Below are 25,205 nucleotides of genomic sequence, written 5' to 3'. Positions count from 1 at the left end.
TTGTAAAATCTTGGCTTGCAATACTAGGGACCTATCCTGGTTCAATACCAAAATAACATAATCAAGCAGCACCCCTGGCTTGGGACACTTTTTAACCTTAGACCAACTGCTGAAAGACTCATAAGAGTCACCAGTGAGAGCCTTAACAAATCCCAGATTCATGTCTGGGAAGAGCTCTCTGAAGCACATGGTGCACTTTGAAAAATCTGGTTTTATTGTAGGAGGTAGGACAATTGCACAGAAAAAGACAGTGAGTCTTGTTCTGTTTTGCACAATATTTCTATCAACATAAAAAGCTTACTTAATAACATGCAAAATTTTGAGATCAGCTGGCATCTGATGAAAGGAATGGGGACAAAAGTGCTGTCCCAAGGGCCAGTTGAGCTTTCAACTGCTACACAGAATTCATCTCAACAAGGAGGACGGTTCAGATCAGTACACAAGCACAGTATTCCTTTTGAAGGCTTTCAGTGAAGTTCTTAGGTTTCTGTAAACATGAAAAATATTCACTGTTCCACAGAATTCTTTGCTGTGTTTAAATTTTACAAAGTGCAAGTTTTCTGTGATTAAGAAATTTTATTTTTATTTGGTCTCAAAGAAGGAAGAGTTTGGTAGTGCTGGAAATAGGCCTTTATCTATGGTCTTTGTTTCCCCATCTTTTGCTTTTCAGCATTTCTGGAAAGAGTTTCTACATCAAACTAGACCTAACTTAACATCCAGGCCTGTTCCCTGTTTCCTCTCTGAGAAGATCCTGATTCATGCCTAAACACAGAATGGCAGACGTCTCCCCCTTCTTTGTGAGGGGAGAGTTCAACATCTCAGTCCCCTGGCCAAAAAAACCTTTAGTATTAATGGTTTCCTTATTTTCCTTCTCTGTTATAGCCTCTACATGATCCCCTTGTGTTTCTTACCAATGCATTTGAGAGAAAATTAATTTAACTTAAAAAGCAAATCTGATACTTCATGTCTAACATTCCTGATGATTTTACAGTCTGAGGGAGAAAGTTCATGTTTGACTCTGATTTCCTGTCCCCCCCACCCCTCCCTCCCTCCCTCCCCCCCAAATAATAAAGATGCTATAAAGTTGAGGCACGAGTGGTTAAGGGTGAACTGGATCAGTTCTGACAGCTGCTTCTTGCACGTGTCCTGGTGGTAAAGGCTGATCTCCTCCTGCTGGGTGCTGTGCTGCATCTGCAGCTTTGTGCTCAGCAGCTGCAAAACAAGAAAACAACCCTTTGTAACATCTCAGTACACTGGCCCCAAATGTGGAAATTCTCTAAATTAAAGTTTCTAGCATAGGGACACTTAAACAAAACCTTTGTTTTCTGGTCTATAAGTGGAATCAAGAGTTTTTGGGATTGAGACCCAACACACTGCACTATTAGTCAGTGTTACCTCTTAGATTACAAATTGTTTCTGCTTTCTGTGAAATATTCTCACATAACACATTGTTCTTTCTGAAATAAATCATGTTTTTATGAGACCTTTAATTCCAATATGGGAAACTTGACAAAGAAATAATTAACAACCTGCTCCTGTATGTTCCTCCTCACTGCATCAGTACTTAAAATGTTCTCTCTTTGCCTACATTTGAGTAATACTAATTTTCATCCTTTGATGGAAGATTTCAGAACATGCAAATTTATTTCTGGATTTTTTTTTCCCCTCTCACATTCCTTTAGTAGCTCCAGTGGCCTAGAGATTTAAAGTAGTATCTACTTGGACATCCTTGATTCAGTGAATGAGTAATGACCAGTTCTGGCTCATATAATGAATTCTCATGACACCTAATTAAATGACTTTACAGAATGATTTTACATAAAAGAATGCATGTGTTAAGAACAGTATCTGCTACAATATTGCCAGTATTGAAAGATGTACCATCTGCAATTACACAATGGTTTTACTGAAGGTGAGGGGAATTGAGGCTCTTGGATTGAAGGATCATAAAATGAAGTTACCTTCAGGCAGTTTCAAAGCAAATAAAAGGCAGACTTAAATAGGTTCTTAAATCTCATCACTTTCCTTCACAGAACTGAGTGGGCAGATTTTCAGGGCACCCAACAAGGTAAGCTGTAGTCACTGAACACAGCTCCTGAGGTTTGAAATCCCACTGCAGGCCCTGCAGGAGCAGTTAAGAGCTCCTTATACTCAACAGGCTGCCTAGATAGATCTGAAGCTTCTATTTGAGATCAATGTCAGAAATTCTTGAGCTTCACTGAACATGGAAGCCAATAAAGCCAGCATAGTTTCAGCCTTCAAGAAAAGGCTGATTTAGGATGCATGGGGCAGCAGAGCACAAAGGAAACCTGGGCAGTGTGCTATGGATAAGAAGTGCTAATATATCCCTGACTTTTGCTGTCACCAGTGATGAAATGCAATTATTTTTTTATGCCACTGCCTTCTCCTGAGGGTGTTGAAGCCATTGGTCATTCACACTGCCCAAGACTGACTTCTTGTGTCCTGCAATATCCAGCTGCTGCCAAATTGGCCACTGAGGATTTTAAATGCTTTGATTTGTTCTGCAGCCTCAGACTGCAGTGCAGCCACAGATCATGGGACCTGTCTTTTGTATGTACCTGTTCTTCCCTGGATGCCCTAATCTCAGTATTCCAGACTAATACAACACAATCCTCCTCCTCTGCCCACTGGATGCCTTGTGCTAGGACTCTGGTTTCTTACTATGGACTTAAAAGCAGTGACATTTCAGGAGTACTTAGTACTTACTTCCCTCTGAAAAACAGGTTAGTGAACCTCTCTCCAGAGGTCATTAAAGCTGCATTAAGTTAATAATTTTAACAGCAAATATGGAGGTAATGACTTTTACATTGCAAATCTGATTTTTAAGTTTGTGTATCCACACAGAAAGTCACATACGGGGTTGGATTTTCAGTTCTCCACCTGGTCCTGCAGGAGGAATTCCTTGCTGTAGTTTCTTTTGTTCCATCTGTTTTACAACCTGGTGAAAAATAAAATACAGCAGTTGAAAAACTTGAATTTGCCACCTTTCTCTGATGTGACATAAATGAACACACCTAAACCAAATGCTGCAGTTATGTAAGGTCTTTCTTAGTGGGTGTAGTGTTGAGTTGCTTTAATTCAGAACACCAGGCTGTGTTTTGCTGTGGTTCCATTAGTTTAGAATTCAGTTGGGACTCATATGAGAAATCAAGTCTCCAGAACTGGGAATTGTGGAGAGCCACAAAAGGACAGAGAAAAGAGGAAACAGATATATGCTGTCCTCACACATGTACCTGCTGAAGCTCTTGTTTCTGAGCCTGAAGCTGATCGTGCTGCCTCTGTAGCTCTTCCTTCTGTTTCTGAAGTTCTTCTGCCTTCTTTCTGAGTTCATCTTCCTGCTGGGAAATGTGATTTTCGAATTCCTTCAGCTCATCCTCGGTGAAGAGCTGCTGTTGATCTAGTGTCTGCACGAAAATCCATACAAGCACGAATACTTAGGAAAATACTTATATGAGTACTCAGGAAAGCAGGAGTATTTTTTATTTTCTTACTGAAATTCTTACACGATTCACTAAAAAAACCCTCAAAACAAAATAGTGAGACATGACACTGTATTCTCAATGAAAACAGCAAAACAGCAATTTCTCACTATTTTCTCAACAAAGCTCTACTAAGGATTTAGATGTAGGAGAAAAATATCCTCTTTCTTCCAGCTGAGCTCTTATCTTCCCTTTGAAGTGATTCATAAACAAAATGTGCATTTCCATTTGAAAAGCACGTGTGAAAAGCTCTTCCCGAATCCCCGGGGTGGCGCCAGACCTTTTCTGTGTGTGGAATTCACATCTGCATTACATTTAGGCAGCTCAATGCTACCTTCAGCCGAGGGGCTTAACGACACACATACCAGAGCAGAGCTGAAAAAAACCAAAGGTCACAGACATGCCGCTTGGTTTCCTGCTCCAAGTGCTGGTAATGGTGCTGCATGTTGTACTTGGAACACATTTTCATTACCTCCCAGCTGTCTGGCTCCAAAAATTCCTTTTTCTCTGTAGCTCGCAGGAACTCATCCAAAGTCACTAGCCGGTCCTTGTTGATGTCAACCTATTTGAAGCAAAAAATTAAGCTCAAGGTAAAAGACATCTTTTGGAGAAGCTAATGTTTTTATTTCATCAATCAAATATAACCATTTTTAATTGTTTATATGTCCCATTTTTGAGGGAGTGCCCACAACATTTTCTGAAAACTCCTCGCGTAAGTTTATGTATCTTAACAAAAATAGAACTACAAAGTAAATCCTGACATTTTACTTCGAAATTCACTGGCTTTATTGGAAACACTTGTGCTCACAGTCCAAACACTAATAGTGGAATGCATGATTTTTTTTTTTTGAGAAAGATGTTTTGTAGCTTTCTGGTAACTACTCTGACTCACAGTTACAAAATTATCTCCACCGTTGGAGTGGGAGGTTTTGAAAAACAAAAATCCCACCCAACTGAATTGTGCTGAAATCCTTTAAGGGGAAGGGAGGAAATGCTTCCCTTTATGACTAATAGATGACCAAGCTTGCTGTGTTCTTCAAGTTTAAGGAATACAGTTGAAATACAGAAATATTATGGGTGGAAAACACAGTGGTTCAAAACACTCCCTTTCCATTCCTGTGTCTCCTGAGCTGAAAACCCATGAGACCCAGTGAAGGTTTTCACTGTCACAGGTGATGGCTTGAGCTCTGAGCCCCCTTTTAAAGGGACAAATCTGAGCTATATGAAAGAAGACTTTGCTCTGCTCCCTCTTCTCACACCTAAATCTTACCCATCTGCCAAGTGCCAAAGGAAATTTAGTCTTCCTTGTTTGACACAGAACTCACAAGGAATTTCTGCTGAATCTCAGTATCTGCAAACAGCCAAGGCTATAGAATAATTCCTTCTCTGGAACTCCTTAAATGAAAACTAGCCAGCAGGCATTACATCAGAACACAGGGACAGGGTTTGAGAACTGTAACTTGGCATAATCCCAGCACAAGCAGCTCTCAGTGTGACAGGCCATCCCTTTCTGCTGCACTTGGACAACACTTCATGTCAGGAGAAATGTATTTTGTGAACACAGAAAGGAATCAGCCCCCACCTCATTCATTACATGTTCTCTCATTCTCAGCCTTTCTTCTTCCATTTCAACCATGTCATCCTCTTCATTCTTGGGATCATAAACTTTTTCTAACTGAAATTTAAAATTAGTACATGTTAGTTTGAAGAAAAGGCTGCTCATTCAAATGGCAGAGCATATCTAGAAAAGTGGTGTGAGATGTTCTCTGTGTGTGCAATGTTCCTCTTTCAGCACAGTATTTAAGCAACAAGTGAGCCTTTCTTTCCTAAGAATGAAGTTTTCAGTTAATTCATGTGGTCTGTTACACTTCAGTGCTGTGGATGTCACAGTCAAGTTGACCTCAGTGTGCAAAGTCTGATCCTACATTTGATTCAAAGCAGGCAGAGGTTCCATGTGGTTTCTGGAATGGGAGAGAGTGGCTTTTTCACCAGGGCATGCAGCTGACCCCATAAGCATTCAGAGTATCACAAGACAAATTCAGTGCCAAATTTAATGGTTCACTTCTCTTCTTGCACAATGTCTTTCTAGGGAATTCATGCTTATGTATTTGTACTTGGCCTTCTCAGGCACTGAGCTTCACTTGCCCAGCCACAGGTAATTTGGTAATGGCCCCAGACCATTAGTTTTTACACTACAAAACTATAAAACAGGGAGACCCCTGTCAAAAAGGACTGCACTGTATCTTCATTGTAGTGAAGGGGATTATGGCAAGTTATTGCACCAGAGTTAAATTTTTAGACAACAAACCAAGGCTTAAAGAAACTAAGAGCCAGTCTACTTTATCAGATGTACATGTGCTTCAAACTAGCCAGACATAAAATAAACTTCTGTAGCCACTTCCACAGTGCTGTCCCTGAGCCAAGGCACACAAGTGTGACCCTTTTTCTCATCAGACTTGTTGATGAACACTGATTGAGCACAGGTGCCCAGCTTCAGAACCTTTATCAGGTGCATCTAGGGAGGGCAGCTCTCTACACTGCAATTTGCACAGGTAATACCTATCCTGCAGATTAGTTACAGAATCTCCAGCAAGCCTGGGGCAGAAAAATACATGTGCACTAGATTTCTGATGTCTGACTCTTATTCTTCAACTTCTTTATTTTGCCTGCTTTTTACACTTTTGTAGAAAAATTAAGGATGTATGAATGCTCTATTTTGTAGTCCAAAGTCCTCAAATATACTTGAGAAAAACAGACATCCCTGTAACCCTTTACTGATAGAAGATAATTTTTTTACCTCTTTAGTAAATAGGGCTTCTAATTCTTGCTCATCCAGGAAACCATCATTATTGACATCTACAAAAGAAGTTTTAAAAATACAAGTTGAGTGCATATAGAAAGTCACACACATAATAGATCTCCAGGAGTTAAGTAAGGATCAGCGTACACACTTAACAAGAAGCTGGTTACAGAAGTTGTTTCTACTGTTGAGTTTTTTAGCAGGCATTGGCTGGAGTGTCACTTTTGGTTGGTTGGACAAGTCTGCAGCAATCTCTCCACTTCTTAGATTAACAAACTGAAATAGGTCACCACAGGATTGCGCAGACTGCAACTGCCAAAAAATATTGCTGAGAACAAGTTGTCCCCATTTAGCCACTAAATTTGTAATAAGACTCAGGAGCAAGCACCAAAATTCTGCAGAAAAACTTTAACTGACAATATGATCCTTAAAAACTTAAAGAATTACATCAAAATCTATATAAACATGCAGCACTTGAAATACGTGTAAGATGACTTTTCATGACAAATGCAGAGAGGAGAATACTTAATAGTTAATGATCCATCTTTTATCCTACATTGTGCTCTGAATACTCTTACACTACCTCTGAAATGAAAAGAAAATATCCACTTCAAAACAATTACACAAAAATACTGGGTAATAATTTGAAGTTTTTTATATTCTAAGCTCTAAGGCAACAGGTGATTTCAGCTGTTTCTGTTTCGATAGGTTTTGCACAAAGAAGTTACCAAAAAAATTTCAGAAAGCTATTTTTCAAAATCTCCTTCGGGAAAGAAAAGATTTAGGAACTATAACTAGATGATCATTAAGGACCCAAACCATTCTGTAATAATACATGCTTATTGTAAGTTATAAACTGAGATAAAAGTTTAGGCTCAAACTAGAACACTTTATCTGAATTATCATCTTTGAGATTAGTCAAATTCTGTGTATTGTTCAACCCTTTGCAGCCTAGTGCCAGGCAGGATCTATGTAGGGGCACTTTATGATGAAGCATTTAACAATATCAGATCAAAGTTGTAAAGCAAGGTGTTCACTGAGATGCATCCTTATCACTGCTACTGCTTGTTGTTTCTAGCTGTCCATTCCTCAGAAATCTAGGGGCTGGATTAGAGGGTGTTTGTTCTATCAAGGGAATATTGCAATTTCTGAAGAGCCTTGGCCCTTCTATGACCACTCCAAAGATTAGGGGCATCTGGTACTTAGGTCCAGAGATGATGAGATAGCAGGTTTTGCTCCTACACAAATCTCAGAGGATTTATTCCCATTACCTACTGTGCAAAAGTTATAGATATGGACAGCCCTCTAACTACCCATACTTCCCCAAGGAATCCCTACTGTATTTTGCCTGTATGATTTTAGGAGCAGTTCAACAAATCTCTGAATGTTTTAAATTTTAAACTGCATTTAAAACATTGCATGAAATTTACAAACAATAACAAATATTTTCTCCTTTGTATTATTCAGATTCACCCAAGTTGCTTGAGGTGTAAGACTTCATCCTAACATATGACAAACTTGTCCTCAGCAGAATGTAACAAAGTCACTTCACTTGTTCATGAAATTAAAACTAAACCTCTTACCGTGCAATTTGAAAAATGTTTTGGGGTCAAATTCATTAGGATCTAGTCCATCTGCTTCTTCCCACACCTCTTTCAGTTGATCTTTGCTTCCCTATAGATTGGTTACAAAGAAAAACTATTCAAAAGACAATTTAGTGTAATTGCCCTGCATTACCTTTGCATTATGGTTCCTCTGAAAGGCTTGCTTTATTTGCAGATTAGTCATGTGGCAAATGGAATCAGTGGCATTTTCTTCCCTTCCTTTTGGACAAGTTTAATACTTTCATTACACAGAAAGGCCCAGGGAAAGAGGGAGTGTAAAGGAAATGCATATTCTCTGGAAAGGAGCACCTGTAATGATCAGTTATGGCCAGAGAGCCCCATCCAGAAACAAAAGCTGAAGGGAGCTGAATTATTTTGCCTTTCCTAGAGCAAATGTACTGTGATGCAGCTCCTTGCAGGCCAGGCATACCATGCAGGCAGCCCTACAGTTTTGAATAATGTTCTGGCTTCTACCTTGTGAATTTCAGTGTCTGTGTAGGAATTCTGGCAGCAAATAACACATCTGTACAGAAAGAATGGGGGTTTATACACTGGGGTTTGCCATGCTCTCAGCAGTGTGCCCATGTCAGTAAGAGGAGGCAAATGATGAGAACAAACAAACTACACCCTTCTGTGTATGAGCTTTTTCTCTCCAGAAAGGAAAGCTCACACTCAGTCAAGTAAGAACAGGCCTTACAGGATGGTGAACTTTAGGGTGATCTCCATGCTTTTTCTTCATCTCCTCAAATTTGGATTCTTCCTTCTTCCTCTTTTCTTCATCCAGTGTTTTTAAATACTCTCTCCTCTCGTGTTCTTTCATCATCTCGTATTTCTTAAACTCTTCATGGCGAGTCTTATCATAGTTTTCCAGGTCACTTGTAGCCTAAAAATAGGGATACACGCAGACAGATGATTATGTAACATAATCTGACATTAAAACCACTGTATTGTTCAGATCTGTGGGCAAGACTGGCCATGCTGCCATTCAGGGCAGTCTGGCTGGGGCTTCCTTTCACATGACAGTGATGCAGAAACATTTCTCCTCCCTTGGTTATTTTCACAGGAGTTAATTTCTAATGGTTCATCTGTTGGACAGTTTTTGCAATTACATGGTGCTGTAAGAAAGCTTCAAGGTGTCCTTTCTCATCAGGAAGTAATAAATGAACTCAAGTTAAGCAAGTCCTACACTGACAGTACCATTAATTCCTTGATCATTTCAGAATAAGAACATTTGTAGTTTATCCTACAGTTTAATGACACAAGTGCCTTCATTAATAATTGGACTTAGTTTGCAGCAGCTTAATAAAAATTAAATTAAAAGGCCCCAAACAATTAAATAGAGAGAAGGGGTATGAGAGGAGAATTTCTGACAAGTTCTTGTATAGAGTTTAAAGTTGTGTCATTTTCATACAGGCCAAAGTATGAAAGGATGTTTTGGTAGTGCTTTTCAAAGTAACAAGTTTACACCTGATACTGTCTCTCCATTATTTACATTCTGCTTTTCAGATTCGCTGTATGTTTTAAAAAACAATTCCAAAGCTAAGACCCCCTTAAGTACCCATTACACCCTGTCAGTACCTTGGCTGAGAAATGAGAAGACAAAACAATAAAATATGTAATAAAAATAACTGCCCTGTTAAGGGTATGCTTCTCCAAGCCAACCAGAATTTTCCCAGAAGTGATGTTCAGAAATGTTTAGGAAAATTGTAATATCTCTACAAAAAATAATTCTATAGAAAATGGAGATAAAATCTTCCATGGGTAAAAAAAAATTACACAGAAATTATTGTTCGATTTATTTTGAAAGTATTAAAAACTATTCAAATTCTCATATCAGACATGCAGTGCTCTTTGAAGTGTATCTGAGACATTTTTTCTCTCTGGAAAGTCTATTTTTCTCTAGCAGTTGAAAAAAGCCATGTCCTGTTTAGCTTAACTGCATCCCTTGAATAAACCTCACACACCTGTGACTGATACTGAATCTGCTGACCAGACACTGAATGCCATGCTCAGCATAAGCAACTTCTAATATTTCTACCTCAAATTCTACTCTGCTGTGGTTTTGCAGCTTGATGTGTATACAGGAGATCCCAAAATTCATATGGCTAGGCCAGGGATGATTATTTACATCATTCTGTGAGAGTTCTGTATCATTTAGAAACAGAAATCAGAAAAAAACACTTGGGGAAAAAAGCACCCCTATCTCACCTGTATTTAATTTAAAGGCTCTCAGAAAGGTGTGTTTTATTCCCAAAGTTGCTTGTACTGGCATATGAATGTTAAGTCCTGCTAAGATGACATCCCAAAAATCTATGGACTCTTGCATCATGCACACTGGCACCAGTTTTCAAGTGTGCATGGAGACAACCGACTTTTCTTTGAAAATGAAAACTGCATGTCATTTATAAAATGTGGTGTATAGGAAAGGACCTCCCTTTACCAGAGGTAAAAAGCACAAAAATTAAACCCCCAACCCCCACAGCAGTTAAATTCTGGTACTCACTGCTTTGATCAGCATATCCAAGTCTTTAGGTTCAAAAGTGTCAGGATTCTGATGGTTCAGGTGCTCAAACTGCTTAAGGAGAGCCTGATGGTCTATACCAGTGTCTGGAAGAACAAGGTATACATGTAAAACTGAGGACTGAATAATTTTTTCATTGTTGGAGGAAACTACAGTAACATTTTTCAAGTTGCTTTTCCTGGAGCAGGTTGACAAACATGGTGGCAATTTGATGGTACTACATTCCTACAAACTTGATGTAGTGCCATCAAGTTTGATGGCACTACATTTCTTCTGCTGGGTCAGTGCTGCATTGCACCCAATCATTTTACATGCACAAATTACAGCTTCTGCTTCAGCAAGAGAAAGTATGATCAATTTGAGCTTTACAAAGAAAAACAAAATCTTATTCTCTTTTATATAAATTACATCATTGACATTGTGCTATACCTAAGCTAACAACCTGCATATTTTTCTTGCATGGGGAAAAGTCCAACTCTTCTACTGCCCTGGATGTTTTGCAAATTACACATTTGGCCAAAGATTTATGTACAATATGGTGTAAAATCGTATCAAACCAAATAAGCAGATAGTTAAACTTCATTTGTAGAAAAAAGAGAAGTGCAAGACAGTGGAGAGTCAGGTCTTGGGTCTAAAAGGTGGAAACATTTTCTCTTCCTTGTGACAGGAGTGATACCCACCAATATCACCACACAATGCACTAAAACTACACACATTTCTACCACAGCTTCTCTGTTACCATGGTCTCTGAACACTAAAGCTACTCTCTTATGCTTTCATATGTTAAGTACAACAGTTGTGACAAGCTGTTACTAGATTGTTTTAAAACAAATAAAATATTCTTTGCTAAGCAAATTGGAAAACACATTTTTGAATATACTTTTTTTTTACAAACTATCTGCTTTACAATCAATGTGTGTTTGTATTAAGACAAAACAGCAAACGCTGGCCAGGGCAGATTTCAGCCATCATTCCTCCCTGGTGAGATCATAATTTCTGTTTAAATATATGTGCCTTTGTCTGTGTTTGAAACATTTTCAGAAGCGGAGTAATAGGCTCCAGAAAAATCAACACTGAAAAAACACCAGCCCCCAAACCCATTTTTCTCCATTTTTTACATTTAGGGGAGAAGAATAATTCTATTTGACACTATTTACTTGCCACATTACTGTATGACCTGAGACTCAACTCCTAACATTCTTCTGGCCTGTACTAATCAGTCAAGGATCCTGGTGAAAATGTTTAAAAACACATCTGGATGAGGACTGAATTTATGCTGCATATAATCTCAGGTCTACTTGTCTGGAGTTTTTTTAACCTGATCCAGCTGAGAGGAATGAAAAGAGGAGGGGTTTGTGTGCCTTTTTTTATTCTTTTTGTAGATCAGACAGAAGACTAAAATACTAAATGGTGTTATAGGGAAAAGATTGCAAGAGCAAAAATAAGGAAATCAAACCACTCTGCCTGTTGCTATTTCAATGCTCTTTGTGTATATTCCAAGATGTTGTCTAGCTGTGTAGATGCAGCTGTATTTTATAGTTAATCTGGCCATGTTTTTACATCTTAGTACTCATCTGAATATTCTGAACTGCAATAATCTGTTCCCAAATGTAAGAGCTCACATTTACACTGTAAGATCTGAGGTGCTGGGGGGAATTCTTTTTCTAAAGCATGCTCTGTTAGTTACTACTGATTTATGAAGGCAGAGAGGGGCAGAAGTAATCAGTCCATTAAGCTTCACAATACCTAAAACAACTATGTACACAACCAGGTATCATTAGCTGCTGTCACCTAGCTGTGAATGTCACCATGATGTCACTGGACTGCTTGTCTGCAATAGGAACAACAGACCCATAAACATCTTTTTGCCACATCTAAATTAGCTTAGCCTGCAAGACAGATCCTTATTCTAGGAGTATTTTATATGATGTGTTATGTATTCAATTCCTTGGGATCTCTCTCAAAAACTTGCAAACATCTTTACAATAATAAAATACCAAAAAATTTTCTACCCCCTAAGAATATGAAATATTGTGTCATAGTTTTTCTCTTAAACATAGTCCTGCCATGTTACTGGTTCTCTGTAAGTAATTTATGAATTGATGCATTACAAAAATAAGAGGTTAAAAATAAGAGGTAGAAGTATCTGAAAAATCCACTGACAAACAAGTTCAGTTATTTATAAAACAGAGATGGTTTTCTCTTCTCCCCAGTTTCCTATAAAGACAGGTCTGTAATGGCTCCAGGCCAGCTCAGAAAGGACACTGACTCTGTTTAGTCATTACTGGTGACAACAAACAATGCACAGCTGCTGGACTTTGACATTTCTCTAACACAATTCCATCTGTTAACTCACCTAAATAAATTCTGTACTCTTACCTTGAACAGAATCCATTTTAGCTTTAATTAACATTCTTAATCTTGCTACCTCTTGTCTCTTTAGTTCATCCAGCCGTGTTCTCACATGGTGGCTGACTAAATCAAGCTCTCTGCTTAGCTTTCCACTCTGTCAAAAACAAAAAAGTCATGCATAAACACTGGAAGAAAGAAGCCTTTAGGATTCCCATTAGACATAAACTGCAAGACAGCAGACTAATGGCAGTCTCTGGCTATACTGTAGCCCACACTGTAAGAATCTCAACATTTTTTCAAAGAGCAGATTCAAAAATTTTATGCTTATGGTTATGGAAACAGAGAGGAATCCTAAAAGCTTTCAGAAAAGAGAATTTCTAAGTATCTTGCTCCTCCGAAGAGCCAGACCATAGCCTTGAGGGAGCAATTTTTAATAACATTTGTGGCAAATTTCTTGATCAAATATTCTCAGCTGAGTTCAAAAGAACTGTGTGAAGCCCACAGAATGCCTGATCCATCAAGGAGGGCTGTTGGGCTTGAGGGAAGGTACAAGGCAGCAGCAGCAGCCACTGATGTGTATTGCAGGAACCTGGAAATGGAGAGGAATCTCCAAGGCTGACCCTAGATACAGCACAGGAGGGACAGATGCCACAAGCTGCCAGCAGCAACATGAGGGATCAAAGCAAACACAAAAGGCAGGATCTCCTCCTTAAGTCTGTCACTTCAGACTGTTTCCTACTCATCCCTTCCTAAATTTCCAGCTCCTGAAGGGGCAATTCACAACAGCCACAGGAAGAAAGAATACAACATACATGATTATGGATTTAATTAACCTCAATTTAACTCTCTTTTTCAAACCTACCTTTATTTCTTCTATGTCAGCAGTCTGGAGTTTCTCCCTGAAATGCTTATCAGTTTCCAGGACATCTATTACTTGCCTGAGATATTCATCATAATAAAGTCCTGTATCCTTCAAAAGAAAAAAAAAAAGGGAATTCAGGAAAGACCATACTGACAATTAATTAATTAGTTTTGTTTAAATACAGTTATTAAACTGACACTCCAATCTTAGCAACACAGGCACTATGCTGTCTTACATATCTTTGTGTTTTCAGATTTGCATCATTGCCCTATAGCAATTTATGGTCCATTTGTTTCAGCAAATGACAAGGAAGAGGAGAAAAGTGATTAGGAATCCTTGTAATACAGAAACATCTGTCATGTTAATGTAGTGTGTAGCTTTTTTAAAACAGTGCAATTCATTTGTTACTTTTCTATTTGAAACACTGAGCTGGGATCAGTGAGTGGAATTTCCTAAGGCACCACCCAATCACTTGAAGTAAATCTCTGTGGAACAGTTATGTGCTTCCTGTTGTAAGCTGGGAATTCCTTCCATGTGCCAGCTCACCTTTAGCAGCTCATTGAAAAAAAATTAAAGAGTAAATTTAAACAGAACAATTCCACAGTAGATAGCACACACACTGACAATACTATTGGGGAATATCAGTTTCCTTCTAAAGGAGTTCGCTGTATCCAGATTGCTAACAATTAGGATATACACTTAATTAGATCAGTTTCTTTGTACTTACTGGATTTTCTACCTTCTCTCCTTCTACATGGCCTTCTGCCTTGACTTTTGTCTTATCTATGTCTATAGGTACAGCTTCCAAGGCCATTAGGAGACATGTCAGCAGCAGCAGACACTGCTGGGGCAGCACAGATAACATCTTCATCTGAAATGAGACCAGGTCATGTTAATTAATCACAAAAATTAACACATCAAAATTAACCTGCTCTACTGAGGAAAACTTTCTTACATTCCTACACAAATATCTGTAATAACCCAGTTTCCTCACAATGTTCTGCTCTCAAGGAACACAAAAACTCCAAGAAGTAATACAGCCTTAATTTCTGAAGGGCATTCTTAGGCAAACAGATTTCCTGAGATTGGCTTCCACTTGTGTGCAAACCTAAGCTGTAAATGATGAGGGGTTTGTAACCTGCTGAGGTATTATCAATAACAGATGGCAACACCTATTTAGGATGTTCAAGTCTCACATAACTAATACTGACATTCCTACTTGGATCATGCTTTTGCTGAATTTATTGGCAAACTCCTAAAGATCATTTAGGGACATTGAATCAGATCTTAGTAGATGCCAGTGGATTTTATGTTTCAACACTGCAATACTTTGCCTAATTTGGAGTCAAGACCCCTTCCAAAATTTATTGGCAGGAAGAATATTTTACAATCCATGTTATATCTGTATTTCAGGTGATTTATTTCACTCGTCAGAGATTCCTGAAAAGTGGTATTCTTATGACCTGAAATTGTTGCTGAAGGAGAGCTTTATTAAGATGGTTTTCCCCATCCCTTTAGTGTCTTTGGTGGAGCTAACTCACACATAATTTGATGAGCACTGAGCAATTTGAGTTCTTGACCTTTGTCTCCTTCCCCTCTTTCAAACTTGGTTGAAAATAATTCATTCAGAAGCTAGTAAGATGGAATAATTAGTGAGTGCAGGGAATCCAGCTAAAAGAAGTAGTGATGGTAATCCAGCATCTGACAGCAAGTCAGGCTCTTGGGACGATCTGGCCAGTTCAGACAGTGACACTCCACCATCTATGGATATTCTACTGGAAGTTTGAGCAAAATCTAGTGCTATATTGGTAATATAAATCACCTCCTAGGGGGTGAAAGTTGCCAGTCAAAGTCTGTCTAAAATTAGCTTAGATATGCCAAAGAAAAAGACATAATATTGAAGAAACGTGCAGTCAAATAAATCAGAAGTACACCTGCTACAAGAGGAATTTCTGTACAAGTGCTTTAGCAAGTCATGCAAGGAATTCTGTCAAAAGTATTTATGTCCACCACCACCAAATCTCTTTTTAGGGGGAGGGGAGAGAGGGACAAACTAATTATGGTGTCAGTGCCAGTTTTCCTGGCTGCATGATCTGTACTTGACAGAGACGCATTGCTTTTGCTTGGGTTAACCTGCCCTTTACTATGGCAATATATGTTGATAGTGGCACACACTTAATATTAAGCATTGTTGACACTCTTTATTCCCCCTTATTCCATGCTAGGAAAATAAAAGCACTCATATACAAAAAAAAAAACCCAAAAAATAAAAAAAACAGCAAAAATAAGAAAAAAAAAAAAGAGATGCACTCAAGATGTGTAGAGATATTATTTCTTTTGTTGGGGATGAGGAAGTAGCTGGTAGCTGGAGATAAATGTATATCTACCTATCTAGCTATTGTTTTATATGTCAAAGGCTTAGGAATTATAAAAAATTTTGTAAGTTCTTTAAAACTGTTTTTTTAATCACATCTTCAGCAAAAGGAGCCTAAATGGATTATGCTCTGCAATACCTGTTACTTGCATTTTTATAAATAATTAATATCTGATCATTAGCAGATGGGATAGCAGGAGCTATTGTTGCTGCCACATTGAGCATTTGAAATTGGATGTCAGCATTACTGTCAGACTCACAAATCTGACTAGCCTTGCCTAGGTTAAGCCCTTAAAACAAGCAAACAAACACACAAAGAAACCAGACCCAGACTGATTTGTTGAAACTGGTAAGTTAATTTCTGTACCTCTGCACAAACTGTTGGCTTGCAGGGACTTACAAAGCTGATAAGTGAATGAGTTGGTTATTCACCACTGCTTTTAAAATTGCTAAAGTTCCAGTATGTTGGGCGTTTTTAGTTACAGAATGTTGTTGTATACATGCTGTGCCTAGGTTTGTAATTTCAACAGGATTTCATCACAAGAGATGATGATGATAATAATTAACAAATACTAGGTCTTCAAGTCTCCTAATCTTGATGTAGATGTCAAGACTGAGAGTAGTTCTTGGTACTACAGGTAAAACAAAAACCCACCTGGCTGAAGTTCTTGCTGAGTATGAATGGGGCTGTATATATATATATACACTCTCATCATTTTGCAAAACATCTTTTGCAAGGTTATGTATGTTGAAGTATTCACTTTAAAACAGTGTAGCCTTCTGATAATACTAAAAATCTGGACCCTGATAGATGGGTATTTTTCCCAAACAAAATATTTTCATATATACAAAATCATAGTAATAAAGATAAATTAGTATTATTATACACTGCTCTAGTTAAGTGTGTAAACAGTGATTTAGAAATCATTATGAGGCTAGGAAATGAGCATGCTGAAGCCCATCAGGTGATGGCAGGGAAGCAGAGAAAGCCAGAAGCTCAGGTGCTTCCCACAACTCTGGCATTGACTCATCCTTTGCCTAAGGCAAGTGCTAATGCCAACACTTTGAACAATGACACCTGGTCTGTGATCCATTTTAAAGACATCTCTTAAAGCTCCTGACCTACAAATCCTAGTGACATGAACAATTGTGGAGACAAGGATTGCCAGTTTAGGTTGAAGAGGGGAACACTTGGATTTTTCAGACCTTTTCCTGATAGCTAAAATGTCCCTGCTGAGCTGAACCAACAGAGATATCAGTAACCCTGCTGGCCTGCCAAAGCCCATGTGAGGGAGCAGTAATCACCTCCAGATTTGGGATGGGCAATTGGAGCTGTGTCATCCTGAAGTGCCTCTGCAGTAACAGCAGAGTTCATCTATCAAAAGGCCCAGTCAAACCAAGACCCACTGGCTCTGCTGACTCTCTGTGGAATTGGTGCTCATGGGCAATGGGGTTTTTTTTAAGCTTTGTAATTACATGCTGTCATACATAATGGGAAAGACTGGATGATATCACAGTATGTTCTTCATATCTATTTGATGTAATAGGCTGCTCAGAAGACTTCATCAGGCAGTTTTGCTTCAGGTTGTGCAGTGGATGTTTTTATTGTAGCTTTTTTGAAAAACAAGCCAAAAAATTTCACAAATACTGGGAAGAATTAAAAGGAGAGGAGTCTCCAAAATGGGTAAGTAAGCAATATCTCCATCATCACACCTGACTTGGCAGACAACTATACCTAACACAGCAATTCCCACAGTATTTTGAGGAACCCAATTGTGATATAACAAGTAAACTAGAAATACATTTATTAGAATAAAAAACAATTACCTAGTGAAAAGAGAGTTACTGTATTTAGGTATCTTCTAGTCCAAGACTATACTCACCAAAATTTCCTCATGGAAGCAGGTGACTAAGACATGAGTCAGCCTTTAGTGTGCCAGTGTCACCTGAGTCACTGGGCACCTTCTACTCTGACGTGTACTAAAAGAGAGAAACCAGGCCCATTGCAAAATCTAACATTCATCACCTGCCAGCAAAACTCAATTCTCAAATTCAGCAGCTGCAGGGAAGAGTGAGAAAAGGCTGGATGAGAAGAAAAGTGGGGATTCCCCTTTCTGTTCCTCCAAGTGAGTTCATTCCACTCTCAGCCTGCTACCAGCTGCTTTTAAGAGTTCTGGATTTTTGAAAATCCATTCCTAGATGCCCATCCTTTCCCAGGCGTTTGGAGTGCATCCATGTCAGGAATGTGGCTTTCTTCTGTACCAGAGCCACCAAGTGAGCAATCACAGAGGGTGCTGCAGATGAGAAGCATCTGCCATCAGCAGTACCTAATGCACAGCATACACCCTCCCTGCCCTGCCATGTGGATTACAACTACTACTACTACTACTACTACTACTACTACTACTACTACTACTACTACTACTACTACTATTATTATTATTATTATTATTCCTACTTCTATAAGCTTTAATAGAAATATAAACTGCTCTGGATCTGCCCACTGACCAAAAACAGATGGAAAGAGTTAAATGTTATAATTGTCATGTGGAAATTAAGATATTTTAGTCAGACAAGTAGCCCACCTAGATGTATAGGTAGCACAACTGTAATCTGCTGGTATCAGAAATCAATCTTATCTTTACAAGAGGGATAAACAAACATTCCCACTTCTAGTACATAAAGAGAACTAATCATAAAAGCAGTGCTCTAGAACTGACAAATATTGTAGTTTATAAGCAAAGCCAATATCCTAAGCTTTCAGGGAAAAGGAAAAATAGCTTCTCCAAGTACTTCAAAAACTACAAGCTCTTGTAGCTTGTAGTGAGAGCTACAAGAGTGACACAGTCAGCAGCAAAGAGAGCCACCAATGTACTTGCATGAACAGAAAAATACAACTGGAAAAAAAAAAGCTGCAGGCTGCCTGTCAGCAATCTTGATTATTTATTAATCACAAATTCCTATCGACATCAGTGAAACAGGGTTGAACATTTGAATTATAAAGAGCTACAGGCTTTGAGAGGTAACTTCAAAATTCCACTTTTAAAGTTTGTTCTAGCAACAGTAACACAAGCTGCTAAACACCTATTTTATACAGCTGCCAGGTGTTATAATACAAACCCAAAAATTACTTTTCATTAATGCAGCACCCATTGCCCAGAAAACAGCATCATGCAGGTACTGGTATCTCCATCACCTTCCCAGCAAAGCACAAGTATTTTTAAGGAAGTAACACCCAGTGTCAGAGTTTCTAAAACTGAGTGAGGCAAAATTATATAGTAAAATCAGGATGCAGTGTCTGCAGTGTCTCAGTGGATGGTTATGATGCAAGACAGCACAACACTGTAAATGTCACATCACACATTTGCACTTGCCAAACCCATGTGTACAATGATGGGCAATGAAAACATAAATCTGGACTCACATAATACACAATAAACCTACCCATTGACAGATTTCACATATGCCTGCTCTATCTGATATGGAAGTCATTAAACCTGTGTGAGACACAGTGCAAATGTGCAGGATAACAGTAATGTTCTCTACAGTCATGACCATAATGTGACTTTCTATTTTCATGCTGTACACTGGAGAAATGAACAATTTTCACAGGCAGTGCTGAATTAAAAACAAACAAAAAAGCCAGGAAATAGATAAAATATATCTACTGATTTTTATTTTTCTAAGGATATTCCACCATCAGTAGTGGAATGAGAAGTAAAGTATTCCCTCATCAGTCTGCTCCAGTCACCTAGCATCTTCAATCTGTTTTCATGTCTCTGAAACAGTAATATAGCTATCCATGTATCACAGCTTAAATAGGAAATGTTTAATTCCATGGGCTTTTTCCATTTCTTTAAAATTTATTTGCAAATCTATTAATTGATCCACTTAGAGAACCCTAAGAAAACCACATTACATGTTTGAAATTAGGCAGAAACACATTAGTCTTCTGCCATATTGTTTGGAAACACCAGTGTTAGTTCCTCCCAGTCTTTTTCAGGAGCACTTGCTGCACAGACACCCAAAGCCCTCATGCCTTAAGCAGGGTATGAAAGTCCATGAACCAAGAGTTAATGCATCTTCTTCACACTGTTAGTCCAGTGAGTTAATCTGGCAGAAGCACAGCTGACTTGTGGCAGCAATTTTGAGAAGCAAGTGGAAAAACCTGTTTGCAGCCACTCTGTTAAGCTATAAGCCTTGGCAGTGGTGAGGGTTGGTCTCTGCTCTTGGCCACCAGTGCCCCACACTGGGTTTGCCCCTAGAAGACACCAGCAGAAAATGACATGCCAAGGGAAATGGCTACAAGCTGCAATAGTTTTCCCCATACAAGTGAATGTTCCAAACACAAAAACACCTGCACCTTTCCCTTCCCAAATGAAAACTGATCCTTTTAGAAGTTAATGTGCAAGCTATTAACTATTATAAGCCAGCTATTATTGCTATATAATTATATATACATAAAGTTTCATTATCCTTCAAGTATTTTCCTTTTCTCTTCTGTCAATGCTGTTCACTTAACTGTATGATTCAGATGTTGCTTTTTTTTTTCCTGGCCAACATCCAACAGGTTTCACATTGGTCATGCCGTCCTAATCTTTTGATAGAGCACATCCCACTCAGTTCTCTGCACCAGGAGACCTTCCTTATTTTTTCAAGAACCATTTTAATCTTGCATGGAAATAGTTCTTTATTAAACAGTATTACTCAAGTGCATAAAGGAAGCAGAATCTTTTCTTCCCATCCTGTTTACTTGACTTAAATTCTTTTGAGCTGTATTTGTTACCTTTTCACTGCACTGGAGCTGCTTAATTCTCTTTACAACTACAAGCTGCCTGATGGAACAGCTGCTTTTTTCAGCTTCCCAGAAAACACAGCATGCCTCGACTGTGCCTAGTACAACATTTGCTGGAAGAACCTCCTTTTTAAAAATGCACTTCAGCTGTTCTATTAAATGAGTCATCCAATAGTAACACAAACTATGAATGCTCGAGTGGGAAAGAGCAATTTTGTGTTCAAACCGCACACAGTATAGGATAATATCATGAAACAACACAACTATGTCCAGAAAGCAAGATGGCATACAAGACACGTGCTTAGCTCTGTCCTAAGTGAAGTCTGAAGACTTTTCTTCTTGTTGAGATGCTAACGGTTCATAATTTAAAAACCTGTGTGTATACACAAATACATATACATATTTACAATATTACCTGCCTCCAAGGGATTTCCCTGTCCTTGCTTCAAAAAAGTAAATACCTCTGTCTACAAAGCTACCTTACTAACTGAAGAATGTTGAAATATTAGCCTTGTTTTTCAAAGCTACTTGCTTGGTTTTATTAATTATTTCCAACAAGGTTGCCTCACAAAAAGATTTATAAAGCCAGTAGTCAAGCAAAAACTTGTACTGAATTCAATGTACACTTTATAAAAATCTTATCAGCTTCAAAAGGAAATTAAAAAATAATTACTGCTACAACAATAGCTTCCTGCACTCTAATTTCAGTTCCCACACAGAACATAATACAACAGTACATTTGGAGCCTCATAAATTCATTTTTCATAAATGCAAATGGCAATATTGTCAGGGCTGACGTAAAAAGCAACGTCAAATGTGCTACTACACGCAAACAATGAATGAGCTTTAACTCTAACTCAAATCTAAAAGTATTTCAATTATTCCAACAATATGCATTTTGCTCTAGTCAACAACAAGTGATGATGCTAAAGTAAGGCTTGAATGTCCCAGGAGTCCAAGGTACCTTCCCCCCTTTGAAAAAAAAATACAAAATAGTTGTCCAGAATAAATCTAGATCTAATGATGTGGAGCCAGATTTAAAAATATTTAGGCACTTAAAGACAGCTGCCTAAGGAGATTTATGCTCACAATTTCCTAATTCCCATTGATTTCTACTTGCTTAGAAACAAAAACACACATCAACATCCCATTCTACTTTTATAAAGACTAGCAGGAGAAATGCAATCATGAAAAGGGTCTACACTTATCCTGAATACCTACGATGAAGAACAATATTTACAACTGAATATGATTAAAATGGTTCTAATGAAATGCAGTTTCTTTTGCTCTTCCAACTTCAAATCACACACATATGGAAGAGCAAAACTATTGAGAGGAACATGACTTTTGACTGAATTCACTTGGTTTGGCATTAGCACCTGGTCATGCCTGTATCTACATAAAAGCACATCCTCGTGTCTGGTGTCTGCTAAGTATTGTCAGCAACTTCAGAGGGATCTTTTCTGCTTACTAAGCAATCAATACTGGCAGCACAAAGCCTCACTAGATCAAATACCTCCACACAGGAGCTCAAGTCATAGGAAGCCCTGATAACAGCTTCAAACTCACCAGTAAATTATTTTATCTTTCTTATCTAAAGCTCAGTTGTTTAGTCAGCACAGCTCTAAAACTCCTGCATCAATATTTCCACACCTCTGACAGTTAAGTCAATATATTCTACATTTTTATTACCTGAGAGAATTACTGCTCTCCACTTTCATGGCTGCAATTTCAGTTAGGTATGTATAATGGGGGGACGACAGTTTTTGACAGAAAATCTTCAGTTTGGCTTATATGAACAGAAAGCTTACATCAACAGCACTACCAGAACTGCAGAGGGAAGGTATGAAAACTTTGCCTTAGTATTATTAAAAAATAATTACTGTTGTTGCTGTTGCTTGGTTTTATTTGCCCAGTGGGGTTTTCTGAATATAATTTCAGACACCAAATAATGGAATCTAAGGCAGTATGATAACAAACTTAATACCAGATACCTTTGCAACCAATTGTTAATGTAAGTTTTAAGCAGACCCAAAAGGCAATACAAATTTATAATTTTATTTCCCCCTTTTCTTTGTCTTGGTTAGAAGTGAATGAGATTCACATTGCTCTACATCAACACAATTTGTTTAAACCTATTATTTTTTTTAAATAGAATTGTCTTTCTTTTTCTGAAATAAAATGCTGCCACCATCCTGGAGATAACAGAGGCAAGTAAAGGGAAAATAGATGATGACAGTTAGGAGGCACTGTATGTAACCAGGTTAGTAATCTGTGGCCCATGGTGGAAGCAGCACTGTGACTGTGCAAGATCATTGTGTAGTAAATGACAGTGAGAAACATAACAGGATCTTAAGTGCTCACAGAAATGTGGGCTTCTCCCATAAACTTTCTGTGAGTTTTAAGCAGAGGTCCATAACAGTTACAACAAAACTTGGTTTCAAAGTCTTTGAGTGGCTCCTATCCAGTCTCTACAGGAGGAATTTTCCCTGTGCTGCTTTGTTTGGTTGACAAAAAAAGTCACTTCAGAATTCGGAGGTGCACCAATATTGAGTCAGCTACAGGAGTTTCCTTGACACTGAGAGGAAACAAAATGTCAAAAAACCACAAACCTCCACACTGAACTTGATACCATGAGTGCACAGGCATTTCACTGTTGATACTGTAATGGTTTCATGTTGAAACTATTGGATGTTATCTTTCCATAGCAAATACTTGTAAGTCAAACAACAAAGGCTTTTTTCTCCTACGCGCTTACTAAATAATGTTGCCAAATGCAATCTCTTTTGAAAGCCTTAGCCGTTTTCATTTCAGCAAAAAACATTACCTCCCTGCAGCCATACCTCAACCTTTTCCACTTTTGGAATTCTATCTGAGTGCAGCAGCCAGCCTGGCACAGGAGTACCTTGCAGAGCTCCTCCAGGGGTACCAGATAACAGCACAGTAAGATGTGGTGAGCTCTGGGACCCCAGCACAGGAAGGACAGCGATCTGCTGGAGTCAGTCAGTCCAGAGGAGGCCACCAAGTTGGTCAGAGGATGGAGCACCTCTCCTCCAAGAAAACGCTTGGAGAGAGTGGGGATTGTTCAGCTTGGAAAAGAGGCTTCAGGGTCACCTAATGGCAGTTTTTCACTACCTAAAATCAACCTTCAGGAAAGATGAAGAGCAACTATTTAAAAGAGCATGTAGTAACAGCACAAGGGGGGAATAGCTTCACACTGAAAGAGAGTAGGTTTAGATCAGATATTAGGAAAAACTTCTTTCCTGGGAGGGTGGTGAGGCAGAGGCACAAGGTGCCCAGAGAAGCTGTGGATGCCCCATCCTTGGCAGTGTCCAAGGCCAGGTTGGATGGGGCTCTGAGCAGCCTGGGGTAGTGGAAGGTGTCCCTGCCCATGGCACAAAATGATCTTCAAGCTCCTTCCAACCCAAACCGTTCTTCGACTCTAGACATCAATGCCCGGGAGCTGTGCCCTTTCTAGTGAAACCCGCCGAGTCTCCTGCCCAAGTTTTCCCCGCGGTTGTGCAATTACGAGCCACTCCACATTTCTGCCGCTGCTGCAGCTGCCGCCGCTGCCAGCTCCGCTTTCATTCCTGCCGGCGCCCCGCAGCCCGCCGCCGCCTCCCGCCCTACAGCCTGCGGGGGGACACGGGCACGCACACCCGCACCTGGAGCGGGAAAACTTCAGCTGCGCCGCGCTCCCGCTCCCGCCCGGCGGCCCCGAGCCCCGCAATGCCCCCGCGCCCCGGCCTGGCCGGCGGGAGCGCACCGCGACCCCCGCGTCCCGCCGCGACCCTGACAGCGGCCGCCCCGCCGCCAGGCCTCCGCCCGCGCCGCCGCCGGGGGCACAGGGACGGGCGGCACTACCTTGGGGTCCCGCTGCGGCAGGAGAGGAGCCGCGGCTGCTCGAGGGCTCGGTGCGCGCCGATGGCGGGTGCGAGGCGGGCGCTCCGGCGGGCGCGCTGCTGCTGCGGCTGTGGCCGGGCTCGGTGCGACAGCCCCGCGGCGGCCCCGCGCCCGTTGCCATGGGCACAGCGCCCGCCCCCCACAGCGCCCCCATTGGCCGGCGCCGACCCGCGGCGGCCATCGCGGAGTGCCCCGATTGGGCGGCGTGGGCCCCGCCCCCGCCGTGACGCGCGCGCCGCGGAGCGGGGAACGTGGCGGCCCCGGGGGGCGGGGCCCGTGCCCGCCGCTGGCGTCACCGGCGGGGCGGGGGGCGGTGCCCGGCGTGAGGGCGGGACCCGGCGTGAGGGCGGTGCCCGGCGTGGGGGCGGGACCCGGCGTGAGGGTGGGACCCGGCGTGAGGGCGGCACTCGGTGTTGAGGGCGGTGCCCGGCGTGAGGGCGGCACTCGGTGTTGAGGGCGGGACCCGGCGTGAGGGTGGTAGCCGGGGTTGCTCC

General features: G+C 40.2%; 1 protein-coding gene across 2 annotated transcripts; it reads right to left on the bottom strand.

Annotated features, from left to right (window-relative positions):
- Positions 1–1,058: 1,058 nt before the first annotated feature.
- NUCB2 (nucleobindin 2) lies at positions 1,059–24,823 on the bottom strand. 2 transcript variants are annotated; one of them, XM_058807137.1, is made up of 13 exons: positions 24,673–24,823; positions 14,367–14,510; positions 13,640–13,747; positions 12,805–12,931; positions 10,408–10,511; positions 8,602–8,787; positions 7,884–7,974; positions 6,298–6,356; positions 5,083–5,175; positions 3,973–4,062; positions 3,255–3,425; positions 2,878–2,959; positions 1,059–1,212 (listed from the first exon to the last, which is right to left on the bottom strand). In XM_058807137.1, exons 2-13 carry the CDS (start codon positions 14,508–14,510, stop codon positions 1,100–1,102), a joined length of 1,368 nt encoding a protein of 455 aa, XP_058663120.1. In that variant the 5' UTR covers positions 24,673–24,823; the 3' UTR covers positions 1,059–1,099. The 2 variants fall into 2 exon arrangements, with proteins under 2 accessions (XP_058663120.1, XP_058663121.1); XM_058807138.1 differs by lacking the exon at positions 1,059–1,212 and having other exon boundaries at positions 2,870–2,959.
- Between the last annotated feature and the right edge of the window lie 382 nt (positions 24,824–25,205).

The sequence above is a fragment of the Ammospiza caudacuta genome, chromosome 6 (genome assembly GCF_027887145.1).
Source record: "Ammospiza caudacuta isolate bAmmCau1 chromosome 6, bAmmCau1.pri, whole genome shotgun sequence".
Lineage (NCBI taxonomy): Eukaryota > Metazoa > Chordata > Aves > Passeriformes > Passerellidae > Ammospiza > Ammospiza caudacuta.
This window is presented reverse-complemented; position numbering and strand designations above follow the sequence as displayed.